Source organism: Lutjanus erythropterus, chromosome 13 (genome assembly GCF_056507025.1).
Source record: "Lutjanus erythropterus isolate fLutEry1 chromosome 13, fLutEry1.hap2, whole genome shotgun sequence".
Lineage (NCBI taxonomy): Eukaryota > Metazoa > Chordata > Actinopteri > Lutjaniformes > Lutjanidae > Lutjanus > Lutjanus erythropterus.
Genome location: NC_139329.1, coordinates 17,385,812 through 17,402,162, shown reverse-complemented (window position 1 = coordinate 17,402,162; position 16,351 = coordinate 17,385,812). Strand labels below are relative to the sequence as shown.

The following is a 16,351-nucleotide window of genomic DNA, read 5'->3' as shown; positions in this document are numbered from 1 at the left end:
TTTCTTTTTAAATCACAAATGCATTTGGACGTATTCTTATCATTCAAGTTCAAAAACAATCCTTTTAATAGAGAGTACATGTAAGAGAAATTATTGATTACACTGACTGCAGCAGTGGGCCCTTCTTCACAGCAGAAATTCTGACTTGTCATTGTAGAGAAAAGCACAGATGTTGCTAATAACTTTCACGAGGGCTCTTTTGTATTCAACTAAGTAATGACAGTGTGACAGTGAGGCAGTGTGCACAATTCTCTACATGCAAAGTGTAGTCTAACAGTTGTGTATTCGGTGTACAAGCTGCATGTCTGTTCACTTACTGTCAATGCTGTATTAACGTTACCTTCACCGACAAGCTTGGGGATTTTTCATCCTTAAATTGATTTTCATTCTTAGCTCAACCCACATTATTAATAGTATTTACCGTTTGTTTTGCATATAGTGCATTTTGATTATTACCTCAGTGTCTGGCTTAGAGAACCATTAGCAATGTTAGCATCTTCATTCAAACACGACAAAAACAATAAAACTCACCAAAATGTCTTGACTCGTCTTTCCAGTGTTTTAACAGTCATCATTTCTGGTTAACCCTTAATTCACCACATTAGATGTGAAAATGTCCTGGCTACCTACAGGCACTTCTCCCTGCTGCTTCCCTGATGTCCAACCTCCCTCTTGCTCTTCTCCTGGCAATTAATTCTTCATCCAGTGTGGTTAATTATGGATTTATTTTGACCAAACAAGAGTTGGCGATTGTTATAACAGTGAAATCATGAGCACATATGTTTTTGGTGAGTTTTATTTTGTTTCTGTCACCTTTGAATGAAGATGACAATGCTAGCTAGCTGACTTTTCTGCCATTATAAGACACTGAGTTGATTATTAAAATGTACAAAGCACTACATACAAAACAAATGCTAAATACACTTAACAATATACACCAAGCTGTAAAAAGTTACTAACTTAAGGATGAAAAATCACTAAGTTTGAAAGCAAAAATAATGTTAATACAGTGCTGACAGGAAATAAATAGACACACAGATTGTAAAATAACATCGCAATGCTTTGTGCAAAGAGAGAACACCAGAGCACCTAAATGGAATTCAGCCATCATTCATTTCATTATTTACACCTATGCTACAGTCAGCAAAATGACAAATATCTTCAGTGAAACAAGGCCTTTAACAGTTGCAGAAAATCTGTAAAATGGAGATTTTAAGGGCTGCAGGGTGTTACTTAGCCCATGTACGAGTAGAAATCTTTTTGTTTTGTTTGGATTTTCTGGTGAAGTTTGGTGTCATTATGTTGTTATACTGCCATTAGTGGAGATTTATTTACAACACATCAATTTACATGACAGAGACCGAGACCCTTGAAGCAGTTAGAAACACACAGAGACTCACAGCAGGAGAATAAATAACAGCCCTCCTGAGATGCACACTCAAAGCACGTTTCTCTCCTGGCAATTCTGCTCTCACATTTAAGTCATTTCTCTGCAAAACAAAATAGTATGGCATGATCGACTGATTGATCAATTCATTTAAAGGTGAAATATGTAAGATCCTAGTGTTCAAACATGAGTGCTACAATCTAAATGTTGAGATGGAGCCATAAATTGGATATTTAATAGGTTGAAGCCCTATTAAATACAATCTATAGCTGAAGCGAGTTGTTTTCCTCCCTCCTCCCCACACTCGAAGATCAGGCAGGTTTCCTGCAGGGACTCTGAACCCACACAGAACATTATACTTTGACATGACAAGCAATGACAAGTCCTTCACTGTAAGTTCATCAGCTGTATATAACTCTGTCGATTGTCTGTCAATATAAAGCTAAGCCTGCTCCAAAAATACACACTCTAGAATTGACATTCAGTGACTGCCTATCTTACTGCTAATAACTAACATATCGCTCAATTCAACTGTAATAAACATCTACTCCTTCTAAAAGATAAACAGACACTTAATCATTTTAACATTCTGCATTTATTTTAACTCCATCTAAAGTGAATAAATATAAAACAAGCAAAGATATTCTGCACCAGCTTGTAAATTTTAAAGGAGAATACGCTGGCTGTGGCATTGTTGTTGGAGAAGCCAGTATTTCAACTTGTTTCTTTAATCTTTAATGACATATTTTTTCTGATTTAACGCAGTAAATATATTTCATATTTCTCCTTTAATGAGACGTTATATAGCTCATGATGTGTATGAACAATATTGCAGTAGAAGGTGACTTGATACATGTAAGTCACACCTGCACGTTGTGACGTGCAAGAAAACTTGCCACCACAGGATTTGTGAAAACGGTAACGCCTGTGTTCACGGCTCAGTCTATAAACTGGTTGAGAATGCAGCGGTATGCCACAAATAAAACAGGTTTGTTCCAGTGGAAGGTGTATAATAGTTCCACAGTTAGCGAATAATGTCCTCCTCTATGTATTTGGATATGTGCACTGTAAAACAAATGCTTTTTTTTAAAAAAAGATGGGACAATCCAATCCAATATTGATATCAGGACCTGATATTGACGTAAAGCATTCATTGGGTATCAGACTCAAGTCACAGATCTGCATTACAATCTAAATTCCACAATGCAACTTGTTTTTTCATTGTAAATACTACACTCAGTAACATAGACTGAGATCTGAAAAGCACTTTTTATGTCTACTCTGGATGTAATATAAGAGAAACATGTTCCAAATTGTGTCAACACCAAACAGCTGGACTGAAGAAATACCACCTTAGTCACAGGGCAACAATAAAATTACCAACACAAGCCACAATAAACCACCATGCTCTGAACAAACATGTTACAAACATATGACAAACATTTAGGACTCTCAGCAAGGCCTCATGGGAAATTATGCAAATGAGGGGCATCTCCCAGCCTATCAGCAGCACATGTGAATGTTACAAACCAGAATCCTACAGCACCTCACAGTTATTGAAAGGAGCCATTAAACAAGTTACATTACACAAACTACACAAGTTTTCCAGACTGAAGTTAAGTTTCAGCCTCATGTAATCTTACTACCACTACTAATAGTAATAATTATCATCATGATAATTATCAAGAAAAAAGAGCACTAGTTTTGGTATACTATAGGTATCAGCAGATATCCAAATTCAAACATTGCATTAATACACCTCTAGTTATTTTTATGCTAAAAAAATGCAATTGTGATTGCCAGAATTCGCCATAATAAATATGGTAGAATTGTTTCTACTATTGTGGTAAAATGATACTAATACCACTGATGTTACGGTTAAGGTCGGAGTCTCATATTTTGTCATAAAATGTCTAGCTTTTATCATTAAAGGAAACACCTTCCATATAATTATCATGAAATATGAATATTGTATAAATAATGGTTTGTCCCATGAAACATAATGGTGTTTGTTCCTTGAAACCGGCGATGAGGTGAAGCAGTGTGTGAGAGGAGGTCAGAGTCGGGCTGTGAGCTCACTGTCACGGCTGTACTCCCTCAGGTGCAGCGGGGATGGGGTTTCTACCTGACTGAAAACACTGCGTTAAAATGTGCAAGTGTGTGTGCATGTTCGCATGGGCAGTCAGACATGATTGCGTACGTGGACAGGACATCCATCTCTGATTTGGCTGTGTGTATGTGTGTGTGGCCTCTGAGCAGAGCGACTTACTGGACTGCTTCTAGATGATTCCTCAGCGGGCCGCGAGTGTGTCAGCAACTGTCTGCAAGCACGCTGTCATAAATACACTCCACTCTCCACTGGATGGAAGTCAAATAGTAATATGACAGCAAGAGACAGAGGGAGATGGAGAGGAAGAGAACAAAAACTGTACAGAGAGAGGGGGACAACAAGCTGTGCACAAACAGCAGAGTGCTCAAGGACGTTCTTAGCAAAGACCACAATAAAGCTGGAGAACAGTGTGAGGTGCAGTTCAATAAACACATAGACTCATGTTTAAATGGATAAGAGAGGGAGGCAGGGGGGGAATAGACCTGTCTGAGATATATGCACATTAGCATTTAACCCCTCACACATCACAAGACCATCCTCTTACTCTGTCAGCAGCTATAACTCAATAATCAATCACATTGACGCAACCAGTGGAAACACTGAGATTGAGAGCGAGCAGTCAGCCGAGGAGTGTGAAGACAAATCCTCTGCAAGCAAACTCGGCAATGTCCAAAAATAAAAACTGATTTGATTTTTTTGCTTTACTCATGTCCCAGAAACTAGCCAGTGTAATGCTCATTTCATGGCTGAGAACGCAGCCCCTTTTAGCCACTTTATTGGGTCTTAAAGTGAGCCTCAGAGGGTGTGATGATGATGATAACTATCTCCTCCGCTGTTCCTTCAATCCAATGTTCTAGTCCCATATAGACACACTGTGTGCTGGTTTTACACTGGCTGACAGAAGCAGGTCACTCAGTCAACACTGTTGCCATAAATCCACTGAAACATTCAAACAAGCCTGCAGCTTCACAGGCCACAATAATTACACAAAACACTGCAGCGGCTGACAATAACAAAACACTCAAAGGCTCCTCAGACCATGACTGCAGGAGACCTGCACAATTATTCTGTACTTCTCAACTCGTCGGGAACATTTTAATAAACAAAATACTGCCTGTGTGCATGTGTGCGTGTGTGTGTGTGTGAAATTTGGAAGGCGGGAGTTAAAGCACACCATGTTGACTACAGAGCTGATCATTATGAAAGCAGAACCAACAGTAATTAGGCTACACAGGTTTAATCAGTGTGTAATTACACTGTAATAACACTAAGATACGTTCACACTGCAATTCTGATTTTTATTGCTCAGATCCGTCTTTTTTTTTTTTTTTTTTGCTTGTTTGTTTGGCTGTTCACTTTATTTTTAAAACGTTCCCACTATCAGATTCCAGTGTGAACTGGTCACAGTCCTGTAGTGACACATATGTGCAAAATAACAATAACAAAGACGTCACACACAGCTGTTGTACAGAAGTAAACATGGAGACCAAAATATTGAAAATACTGATACACTTGAGTATTATGTTTTGTGATACAGTATTGATTCTCAAAAACACTGTCTTGATAACAGTGTTGTTATCAATCTTCATCTATACTCTGATTGCACAGTGGGTTGTTTATACCATGACAGCTTTCCTAAAATTTGATTTAAAAATAGCAATATATCACCTTGCTAAAGTATAACAGTATATTGAATTGTAACCCCTTTATCTTGATGTGTATCGTATCGCCAGATTCTTGCCAATACACAACCACCAAATTCACAAGCAGATGACAACAAGAACGAGGACGAGGAGAGACAATTTTTTAATTAGGACTTTTTGTGGAGCGATGGCTGCTACTTCTCTACGGTGGCATGCGTGGATGTGGAGTCAGAGCCAGAAGCGGTTGGATTGTGACATGAATGCCCCATAACTAGCTGACTGCTAGTCAGCGAGAAGAATCTTAGGCGACAACATTTTTATTTATTTGTTAGTCGCAGAACAATAAAAACATGTTAAAGTCCTTGCCATTAGGCCCGGGCGATTGTTGCAACACTGACTTTTTCTCTTGTAACGCTGAAGTTGCCGGTGCACTGCTGCTAACTGTGCTGAACTTGCCATCAGTCAGTTAGCTCAATTAGCTCAGTTAGCAGTCCTATTAGACTGGGACACAGCCTCAGAGACCTACGGAGGCCAGTTTGACAGCCAGGAATACAGTACTGAGGAGATTTATAGTGACTCTGTCCAGGACTCTGACTCAGAGGGCAATAAAGACAGGGTGGGTTCAGGCAGGGACAGGAGGTATGAGGTGGTTTGTAGCCAGTTAATTTCTCGTATACTCGTCTGTCTGCCAGCATTACTCTTGTGTAACTAGGAGTTATGTATTTTATGTTCTTGTTATGTTTTTTTTATGTAAGGTTATATTGTTTTGAAATAAATTAACAAAATGTTCAATCTCTTTGCTGGTTGTTCCGTCACATTCAGTCATTACTGCATTTACTGCTGGCATTTAACAGACTGTACGCTTCATGTCTGAAAATAGATATTTAAATAATTAACTTAACATCAGATATGTGTCACTCCTAGTCAGCTATTGGCCTTAAGTGATAGTAACTATGTCGACGAGGACAGGACGGTCAGGGGCAGCCCTACTCTCCACAAGAATCTCAAGGTAAGACACTCAATTCAGACAAGCAAGTGACAAAAAAGTAGCATGAAATCCAGTATGACTGTTCACACTGAGGCCACATTGCAAAAAATCAGACCTGCATCATTTAGAAACACATCCAGTGTATAAAGTGGCACAAATAAGAATGGAAAAGATCAGATTGTTCACACTGTCATGAGAAAAACAGATCTGAGTCACATATAAGCATATATATATAGACAGATCAGATTTGGGCCACTTCTGCCTGCAGTGTGAACGCAGCCCAACAGTCTGGACTGGCACTCAGCAGCTCGCTGTGTTTTTTGTGTGAAGTCTGTCTGTCTGCCTCTCACCACACTGTACAGCAGCAGCAAAGAGAAAAACATTTCATCCACGGCGGTGCAGGCCTTTTTGGTGAAACGAGCCCCGGCCGTGCTCGACCAAAACAAGGCAGAAAACCGCAGGCTGTGGCATGACGCCTAAATGGACACACCCCCTCCAGGCTGTGGCATCGAACCAGCGACACAGTGATAAACAAACGGCGGCTGCTCCCGGCTGCGATATAATGATTACAGGTACTGATCCTGGTGGACTGAACCCATCATTACGCCTCGTAATTACATTTCACCAACAAACAGGCCTTTGTCCACCTAAACACACGTACAGCTTCTCCTTGTAGTGCAGACTGACAGATGACTGCACAAATGACATCTTAATCAAACCAGCTGCACACACACAAACACACACATACACACACACACACACACACACTCCTCCCCGCCTGTTAAAATCCGTGCGCTCCTGCTCCCTCTCATGCTCATCATATCTCACCTTGCTTGACACATTTGAGGCGGACCGGGTCTTTGCAGTGTTTAATAACGGCCAGCACGTCCCGGGTGGTGAGCCCGGCCACTGGCATGTTGTTGACCTCCAGCAGGAGCTCATCCTGGGCCAGTTTGCCGCTCTGGATCAGTCCCTTCCCCTGCTTCACCTCGCCGAAGTAGGGGAACTGGCCGTTCTCCGCGCCCCCCTTCACCTCGAACCCCAGCTCCCCTTCCTTTCCCCGGGTTATCACCGCTTCGTGGACTTTGTTGGTCCAGTGGTTTTTCTTCTTGAGGCTCTTAGACATCGTTAGGGCGAGTTAATCTCCGCGGGCTGGCCCATAGAAAAGCCTCCTACCGTCTCATCCCTGCCTTTGTGCGGCTGCGGCTTCACAACAGCGCCCGGGGCTCCATCATCATCAGCGGTGCACGCCAGGCGCAGTGTCCGCTCGGCGAGCCGCGCAGTCGGGCAGAGGGCTGCAGTACAGCACGGCGGCAGCGGATGAAATAATTATTACTCTGTCAGACACACAGACGCAAGAGACAGATACTGGCGGATGACCCGGATGTGAAGCCTGAAGGAGGGGAGAGAAGAATGGTTCTGGTTCGGCGTAAAAGGATGGAGAGGAGGGGAAATAACAGAGGAGGAAGGCGCTTCACTCCCACTACACTGCCAGGGGCGCTTCCTCAGGCTCACTGTGATCACACACAGCCGATGACATGGAGGAGGAACAGCACTTTACACTACATTACATACAAACCTCAGTCTATATGATCCACCAGCAAACATGTTTGGTGGATTTTTGGGAATAAAAAAAGCTTCAAGGCTGACTTTTTTTTCTTTTTCTCCTCAAAGTCCTAGCATTCAGCATCATATCAAAACATAGAAGAGCATTTTATAGGGAGCAAACACTTTATCAGAGTATGGTTTTTATTATTATGCAATATGCAGTGCAGTTTTTATGTGGGTTACCCAAAGGTGGACTAAATGGATAGCTGCCCCAGGGCAGCAGACACTTGGGGGCCCCACAGGCTCCAGGTTCACCATGTGGCAGTTTGTGGTAATTACAAATTAATTGCAAGTTTGTTTGTTACTGCATGGACCACTTAGGCTCCTTATAAACTGAAATAATATGGCAACACCTACATTCCTACAAGTTCTTGAAGACCCATCTTGTTGAGGGGCCCCCTGATTTAAAAGCCTTTATTATTCCAAGTAGCCCCATCACCAAACAAGATTATCATTATGTGATAATTCTGCAAAATCTCACGTTTAGATCTTATGGCAACATTTTCCTTTTAAACACACAATTTGTAAGTTCTGCCACTAGAGGTCTTTCACATTAAAACAATAACAAAAGATGTAGTTTGAAGGCGTCAAGAGGTAGTGTGGGATCATGGGAGTTGTGGTCTTCATTGTTAAACAACCACCATAGCAGATAAAAATCTATCTAACAAGATTCAGGCAGAAATCGTGCTAATGATTATGGTTCCTCAGTCTCTGATATATCTGATGTGTCCTGTGATTTCCTGGAAGTTATAGCAACTAGTGGCTAGTAGGAAACACACCACTACCTTGAATAATTGACATCTTTTCTTTGGTTTATTCTTCAACTTTTTTAACATTGTTGGAAACATTTGGGATAATATAAGTACCCAACTCAACAAAATATGTTACATGGATATAGCATTTTTAGACATTTTAGTGTGGAAATGTTACATATTATAGCTTTAAAGTATTTATCATTTCAGTCTTTAATGTGCTTACATATGGTGCATGTTACGAAATATGTTTGTGTGCTTAATATATGCAAATTTTGAAAAACTCAAGAGTTATGTCCAATGACACCATGCTTTAAAAATTCTTAGTTTCTACAATATCTGTATGTGGCAACTACGGTCTGGTTAAAGTTTAGGAACAATTGTGATTCTGGCATATAAACTATGGTTAATGTGTTGCCTGGGTCCAGACCTTGTTGACTGATTCTTTGAATATGGAAAGAGAGTGTAACGAGTTTACAGTTCAGTCTGTTATCAGGCAAGTTAACACGGCTTTACTGCCATGCATCCCCTAAGCGAGTGAATTAATATGGAAACTTGTTCTTGTGTGCTCCCATCTGCTTAATGTTGTAATACTTTATTAGCATAAATCAGGACCAAATACCCAGAGCCAGCCTGAGGCAAAGTGAACTGATCCCCTGCTTACGGCTCCTATGGCCACCAGAAGGCCTTGAAGAGAGCATAATTTATTTATTTTTTTAATTTATGTATTTAATTTTTTTTGTGATATATTAGTGACAGTGGTAATCATACAAAAACATATTTTAACAGGTAGGCTAGTTAATACTACTGGTTTAATAAATTCCCGTTGCCTCTGTCAGAGCTGCTTCCATGTTCATACACACAGTGAAGACCTACTAGTTTGAATATTAAAGTGCAAATTAACACCAGACCAGGCTTATGAGTTTACCATTATATTTTTATGATAAAAGGGTAAAATCAGTATGATGTAAACAACACAGCTACAACTGATAAAATTTATAATGTGTGTGTTGGATTATGAAAGCATTAACAATTGTCAACAGTATTGACAGCATGGAGTCCGTGGGGGCCCCCAAATGAAATTCGGCTTAGGGCCCTATAAAGGTTTGGGCCGGCCCTGCTCATGCATTCATAGACTGAATTTTACTTTTTCCAGTTGCAAATGAGGGAGAAATTTCTACCATACCAGGGCTGTAGGTGGAAAATGGCTGTTGATAAAAATATCTTTAAAAATAACCTATGGTTATATTGGTGATATATTATTAACAAGTTGTTAAACTAACACACTTAGGGATAGATTATTGTTATGGTTAGTAAAAAGGTTTCCAGACTCCTATATGAAATCCAGACACCACACCAACCTCCTCGCTGCATATAGGGCACAATACATCTTGTGTTGGCGCTGAACATCGACACTGGATGTAAATCATGAATGTACATAAAGAGTGGAGTAAATGGGAGGGAGCAGTAGGGGCCCCCCTGGTGGGTCAATCCAGCCCTGTTTATACCTCTACTTTCCTGTGTCTTTTTACTATGTTATATACAGTGGCAAATGCAGCACCACCTGCATGATCAGTCCTGTTTTACAGGTGAAATATTCGTGCTTACATGCACGACAAGCTCCTGAAACTCTAATGGTTAACTCACCTTACCTTCTCTGTGGTCACGGATCAGTGGTCTGCTCAATTCATCATCTCACTTCAAAATTCTACAGTTTTACTGTATGAGCAGTTAGTAAGTAAAGAATTAATGCAGTGACTCACTTTTTAAATGCTGTGATGCTGAGAAAAAGCAACAATCTGCATTTGCTCTAAATTCAACCATTTTAATTACATAATTGCTCTGATGACATAAATCCAAGTCCAACAGAAAATGACAAATCCTTTTGTTGCCATTATTTTTTCATGGCTGCATGGCTTTCCGAATTGAGTGAAGTAAAGTTTCATTCAATATTTAATACGTATGTCAAGAGCTCCAAATCTATTGAGAACTACAGTCCCTCTTACTGCCACTCTCAGGAGGGCCTCCATGTGAGAGTGTGTGTGTTTTGAGGGCATTGCATGTGCTTTTGTAATGTGAGTATCCTCCCAACAAAACAACATTACTGTACACAACCCCTCTGTGCTTTTGCACCCAGTAAATAATCCATGAAGAGCAGCAGATTCACTCTGACTGTCACTTTACTTACTTCAGTGTCTTGGCATGTAGGTCATACAGTAGGCTACGCTCTGGTCACAGCAGATGCTTCTGACACTAATTCAGAGCAGATGATGAGGCAGATAGATGATTATTACAGACTAACCAACAGCAGTGGGGAAATAGTGCCGGTATAATCCAGAAAACTAGCTGGATTAAGAGATTAAACACTCTGAGGAGAAATGAATTCCTTACTTTGCTTTATTTGTGCCCCTGCTGGTGGATGTCAGAACTGCAGCTTCAAGAGGCCTCAAGCCTGGAATGAAATGTAGTTCAGGGTTATTCACGCTTAGAAATAAAGCGAGAACCGATAAACAGTTCTTCACCTGGTTCCCACAGAACAACCTTTTTTGTTTCCAGGTAGAATCTTTTAAAGAGTTCTACTTAAACCCAACAAAAAGGGCTATATTTAAAATCATTTGTTAAAGGTTTTACCCAGAACTCCCTATGATAGCTTCTACAGGGGTTCTACTTACCTACCTAGGGGGTTCTTACAAAGAACCCTTTTATCTCTCAAGGGTTTTATCTAGAACACATCAAGGAGGTTCTATTGGGCATGCTTTTGTATTTCAAAGTTTTCATGCAGAACCCACTCAGGGGGTTCTATTTCAAGGGTTTTTATCTAGAACCCATAAAGAGAGTTCTACAGAGTTTTATGCAGAACCCACCCCCGGGGTTTTACCGAGAACGCTTTCCTTTTATATTATGGTACAAAGAACCCTTGGTGAAAGAGTTCTTAGAGGATTTCAGTGATCCTTGAAGAACTCTTTCTCCCAAAAAGGGTTCTTTGGATGAAAAGGTTTCTTAATGAAACCCTTTGTCTTACAAAGAACCCTTGAGGAACCCTTTTATGAAAAGAAAATGGTTCTGGGTAGAACCTCAGCCTTTGTCATTTAGTCTGCGTCAACCTTTCTGAGGGAGTCAGGTTTTCACTCTAACATTGGCCTGTTTAAAATCACTGCTGTACTAGATTGCGAAATCAGCTGATGCTGCCCTCAAAAATGATAAAAATTCGCCACTTTGTAGCTTTTTTTGTAACATGAGTAGTATTTCTGTGTGTACAGGACACTACATTTTTTTATCTAATCTATATCTGGATCAGAGCACTTCACTATTTTGGACCTTTAGAAGTATGAGAGAAGAACAAAAAGATGAGCCATCAGCTGTCGAAGCTTTGAGCTGCAGTGTCTAAATTTGGAGTCACTTCAAGCAACTCATCGCTTCTCTTGACAGCATACAATACAGCAGCAGCTCTCGGTGTCTGTGTGTGGCCACTCACACGTGGACACGGCCTCAGTGTGGGGAGGGGGTGTCTTTACATGAGCTACTAAAAGCATTATAATAACGTCCTTTGGTCTGGGTGTCATTGTGGCATATGATGGTGAAAAAACACAATTTATCTGTTATTTTATCCCTGAAAACTGCAAGAACTCCATCAAACATTTCTCTTTCTGCCAGAATGTTAATGATCAAAATAAAACAGTTGTATTGGGTGTGATTGCGCACAGCAGAAGCATCCATAGAGGCTTCCTCAGGCTGTCTGTAAATATATTTGTGACTGTGTTTGTGTACACTTGGTGGGGGAGGAGGATGAAAGAAAAGGATATTACTTTATATCATCATTATAGACAAGAAAGTAATGAGCATCCTAAAGCAGACTGCCAACAACAGAAGGCAAAAATACAATAACACGAGGCAGTCTGCGCACTCAGAGGGGGAATTTCAATAGAGATTATATGGATTTAGCTCACTGCCTCCCTCATTGACTCTCTACTTTGTGCATTTGCTGTTGGGGAAGAAATGCACACTAAGTTGTTTTTATTGCTCGGCAAAGACAGGAGGAGCGAGGTCACCTTCATACAGACGCTCTCAACAGGGTGAACAGACTCCTCCTCATCTTCATCATCTTTATTTTATCCACAGATGTGCGAGAGCTTAAAAAAAAAAAGAGAACAGACTGCAGACAAACATATTAACTATCATCTAATGTCTACTGAGACAGTAATGATGTTTGGATGATGTTTCAAACTTTAAAATTAAATAGACACCACAGAAGCAGCACCAGTCAGAAACCCAAGGGTGTGCTGGACTGGAGGAGCGGTTAAAAATCAGTTTCAAACATGCGCCCACACACAGACACACACACACACACACACACACACACACACACACACACACACACATACACACACACACACACACACACACACACACACACACACACACACACACACAGCACACATAGAGAATAAGTTAATTAGACTGACTTGCTTCAGGGAATTGGCAACTAAATCATGTTAGCTTTTTTCTCCAAGCTCACAATGAAATTTAATTATGTAGTGAAACTTGTGATGGCAGAGTACACCTGTAGAAAGTCCAATCTGACTCCGAACCAAACCACCAAGACTTCCCTACATAAGCTTGACTGAAAACTCAGCTGAGCTAGTATCAGCTGATATGAGTTTATCCCTAAATTGGAATCAGCGTGCATGTTGGCTGACACAAGTACATAAATAGAAAAGGTATTTTTGAGGAAATTTAGAAACAACAGCATTATTTGTCCACCAGAGAGCAGTGACAAGTGTATTTTTAAACTCTAAAATGTCCTGGTCGGTGGATATCTTGGTCATAATTCAAATTTGAAGTTGCACCAATCAATACTAATCAAATTAACAATAGACCAAATGCCTATGTTTATTTTTAGTGTCTCCCATCTCATTGTTTTGCTAATACAGCTCACAGCTCTGTTTTGTAAGAGGTCCAGTTTGTAAGATTTACAGGGTTTTATTGGCAAATATGGCAGAAATGGAATATAATATTCATTTTCATTAGTGTATAATCACCTGAAAATAAGAATTGTTGTGTTTTCATTACCTGAGAAAGCCCTTTTATATCTACAGAGGGTGCAGGCCCTCTGTAGATATAAAAGCTAGTCCTTTAGCCAGTTATTTCCCTCATGAGGTGGTGGAGACAAAAAACAGAGCAAAAAGAAGAATCATTATTAGAGTAGACGCAAACACAGTATGATGAATATAATGTTACCCATCTGCTGGATATTTAAAATGGCAACTTTCTTTCCACATAAACTTGCTTCCATCATGCTTCCATGATCTGTTCACGTTTGTTTACACTGATATAAAGAGACCAACCCAAAACTCACAAATTCAGGTTTAAAGGAACCATGACTTGGTTTGTTGGTGGCGGGCCACCATATCCTGTCCTCCTCCTGTGTTGTCACAAAGTTCCAGAGTGACAGAAACACTGAGCGTCCTGTAACCATAGTAACTCATTCTCACTCACACAGTGCAGGAGCAGAGGGAGAGATGCTGTGCTGCTGCCAGAAGAGCCACTGACTCAGATTACATCATGCATGGGAATGAATAACAAAATAACAGATTTGTGTTTATTTCTTACTTTCCCCTGATAGTCTGAATAATAGAGTTGCTTTTTAGAAAGTCCCTAAGAGAGTCTGTGTGTGTGTGTGTGTGTGTGTGTGTGTGTGTGTGTGTGTGTGTGTGTGTGTGTGTGTAGTCTCATAATTCATATTCATATGAAATATTTTGACAGTCAGAAAAAACACACAGCTGTAGGTAGGCAGTGGACCAAAATACTGTGAGGCATGTAAGGGTGGTGCAACAGGTTTTACCATCCACACTGGTAAAAGGGTTTCCACAATGCTTACTGTCTGCTTACTAAGAGTAAAAGTAAACTGGAGCTCAGCAACAAGCATCTGTTCATAGCATGTACACCACCCAACTAACTCAAGAAAAACAAGGTGCTGTCTGATGATGTTGCTTCTCCTGTCTCAAGGCAACACAGGATGTCGTAAAGGTACATTTCAGAATTTCAAATAATGCATTGGTTTGTATCTATAATGACCACAGATGCTGTGTGTTACTGAATCTCACTAACTAACATTGACCACACACAGATGGACACATTTTATTATTTTTATCAAAGTTATTGCAAGGGACAGTTCAGTAGTCCCTGGAAAGTGGCAGGGACATGTCTCCACCATCACTTCCAAATTCTACGCCACTGAACCTCAAATTGCAGCTCGTGGGCCAAATTTGGTTCCCACGGGGTGCTGGGTGGCTCCCTGATCATTTTCTAATTCACAACGAAAATTATGCTGTTTTTCTCTGTAAGGAGACACAGATATGGCTGTTTTGTGTGAAGGGATTCATTGGGCTGTTAGTAACAGCAAGAAGGCTGATCTTTGCATGAAGGCCTTACAGGCAAAGTGCAGTGGGATCAGTGAGCTCTGCAGGAGAAGACAACTATTGACTGAAGAGGGCAAAAGATGTTCTGAAATGAGGATAATTCAGATCCCATAAATTTGTATTTCACACTAAGAAAGCTTAAATATGTTGTTCATTCTGTCCTTGGTAGGAGCAGTTTATGTTCATGATTCATTCCAACATAGCGAACAAAATTAGCACCAACCACCAGCCAAATGTTGGTCAAATATGCAAGTGGCTGGGAGATTTGCTTCACTCACCAGCCAACAATGGTAATCTACTGAGTGACTGGTAAAAACTGAACATTCACAAGCAATTTAGCTGGTGGGCAAAAACACAGCTGTGTTTAATGTGGTGTAAAGTCTTTCAGATATTACAAAAACATTTACAACTAAAATGCAGGTTATTAAATTACTGATGATGATTATTTATATTTTAATCCTTACACTAAGTTAATTTAGTTAATAATTTAAATAAATAGGTTGGTTAATTTGGAAAATAAAGATGGAAAAAAATATAATGTTTTATATTTTAACCAATGAATAATGTTATTATTACTGTTAACTGACCACAGGCCTCCTGTTACTTTGCAAAAGTGCCCCCTGGGCAAAGGAAGTTGAGTATCTCTGATCTACACCCTTGTCCTGGAGTTTTGTTGTCTTTAGCTTTCAAAATGCTAGCATGAGGATTTTGTTACCTTTGGACAGAGCCAGGCTAGCTGTTTCCCTCTGTTTCCGGTCTTTGTGCTAAGCTAACTAGCTGCTGGATGTAGCTTCATATTTACTGTACAGACATAAGAGTGGTATCAATCCTCTAATCTAATTCTCAGCAAGAGTGTGTTTCTCAAAGAACTGAACTATTCCTCTGAGGGATCCTTATAAGAATGTATTTGTTATACATGTATGGTTACAAAAAAACAAAAAACAACAACAACAACAAAAAGGTCATATATTGCTACAGAAGTCTTCAACTCCCAAACAACAATAACAACCTTAAAATCAGCCATCAGTCGAGCTATAATCCTCAAAAACTTGCACATAACTTATAAATTCTATTTCTTCTAGTCTTCTCAGATGTTAACCCTTTTAAGTGGCAAATGTGGAGTCTGTTAAGCCGCAGATCAAAAAATTAGCTGGTTGTTTTCAAAGAGTTTCTGTAGACAAGATATGTGGTTTGGACTGAACTCCTTTTGATTCGATTCCCTGGCCGGCTGCAGTCTGCAGTGATGTGCTGTTTGATCATTAGCATCATCATCCTCTTCTCTTTCCTCTTTCCTCAACTACACCTTCACTTAGAAGAAGCTTCATATCCACACTGTTTGATCTCCCTTGGAGGGCTTCGGGGATTAGCTAAATGACTCTGCGGTTAGCTTTCAAATCACACAATGCCTCCCAAAAATAGTGTCCTCTCAGCTAATGCCCAATCA

General features: G+C 40.2%; 1 protein-coding gene across 4 annotated transcripts in view; it reads right to left on the bottom strand.

Annotated features, from left to right (window-relative positions):
* The window catches only part of magi2b (membrane associated guanylate kinase, WW and PDZ domain containing 2b), a 101,195-nt gene extending 93,633 nt beyond the window's left edge, over positions 1-7,562 (bottom strand). For all 4 annotated transcript variants that reach the window (XM_084733456.1, XM_084733452.1, XM_084733454.1 and 1 more), the window contains exon 1: positions 6,957-7,562. In XM_084733456.1, coding sequence (XP_084589582.1) covers positions 6,957-7,254 — 298 coding nt within the window. In that variant the 5' untranslated portion in view covers positions 7,255-7,562. The remainder of the gene's footprint in view (positions 1-6,956) is intronic.
* Positions 7,563-16,351: the final 8,789 nt, after the last annotated feature.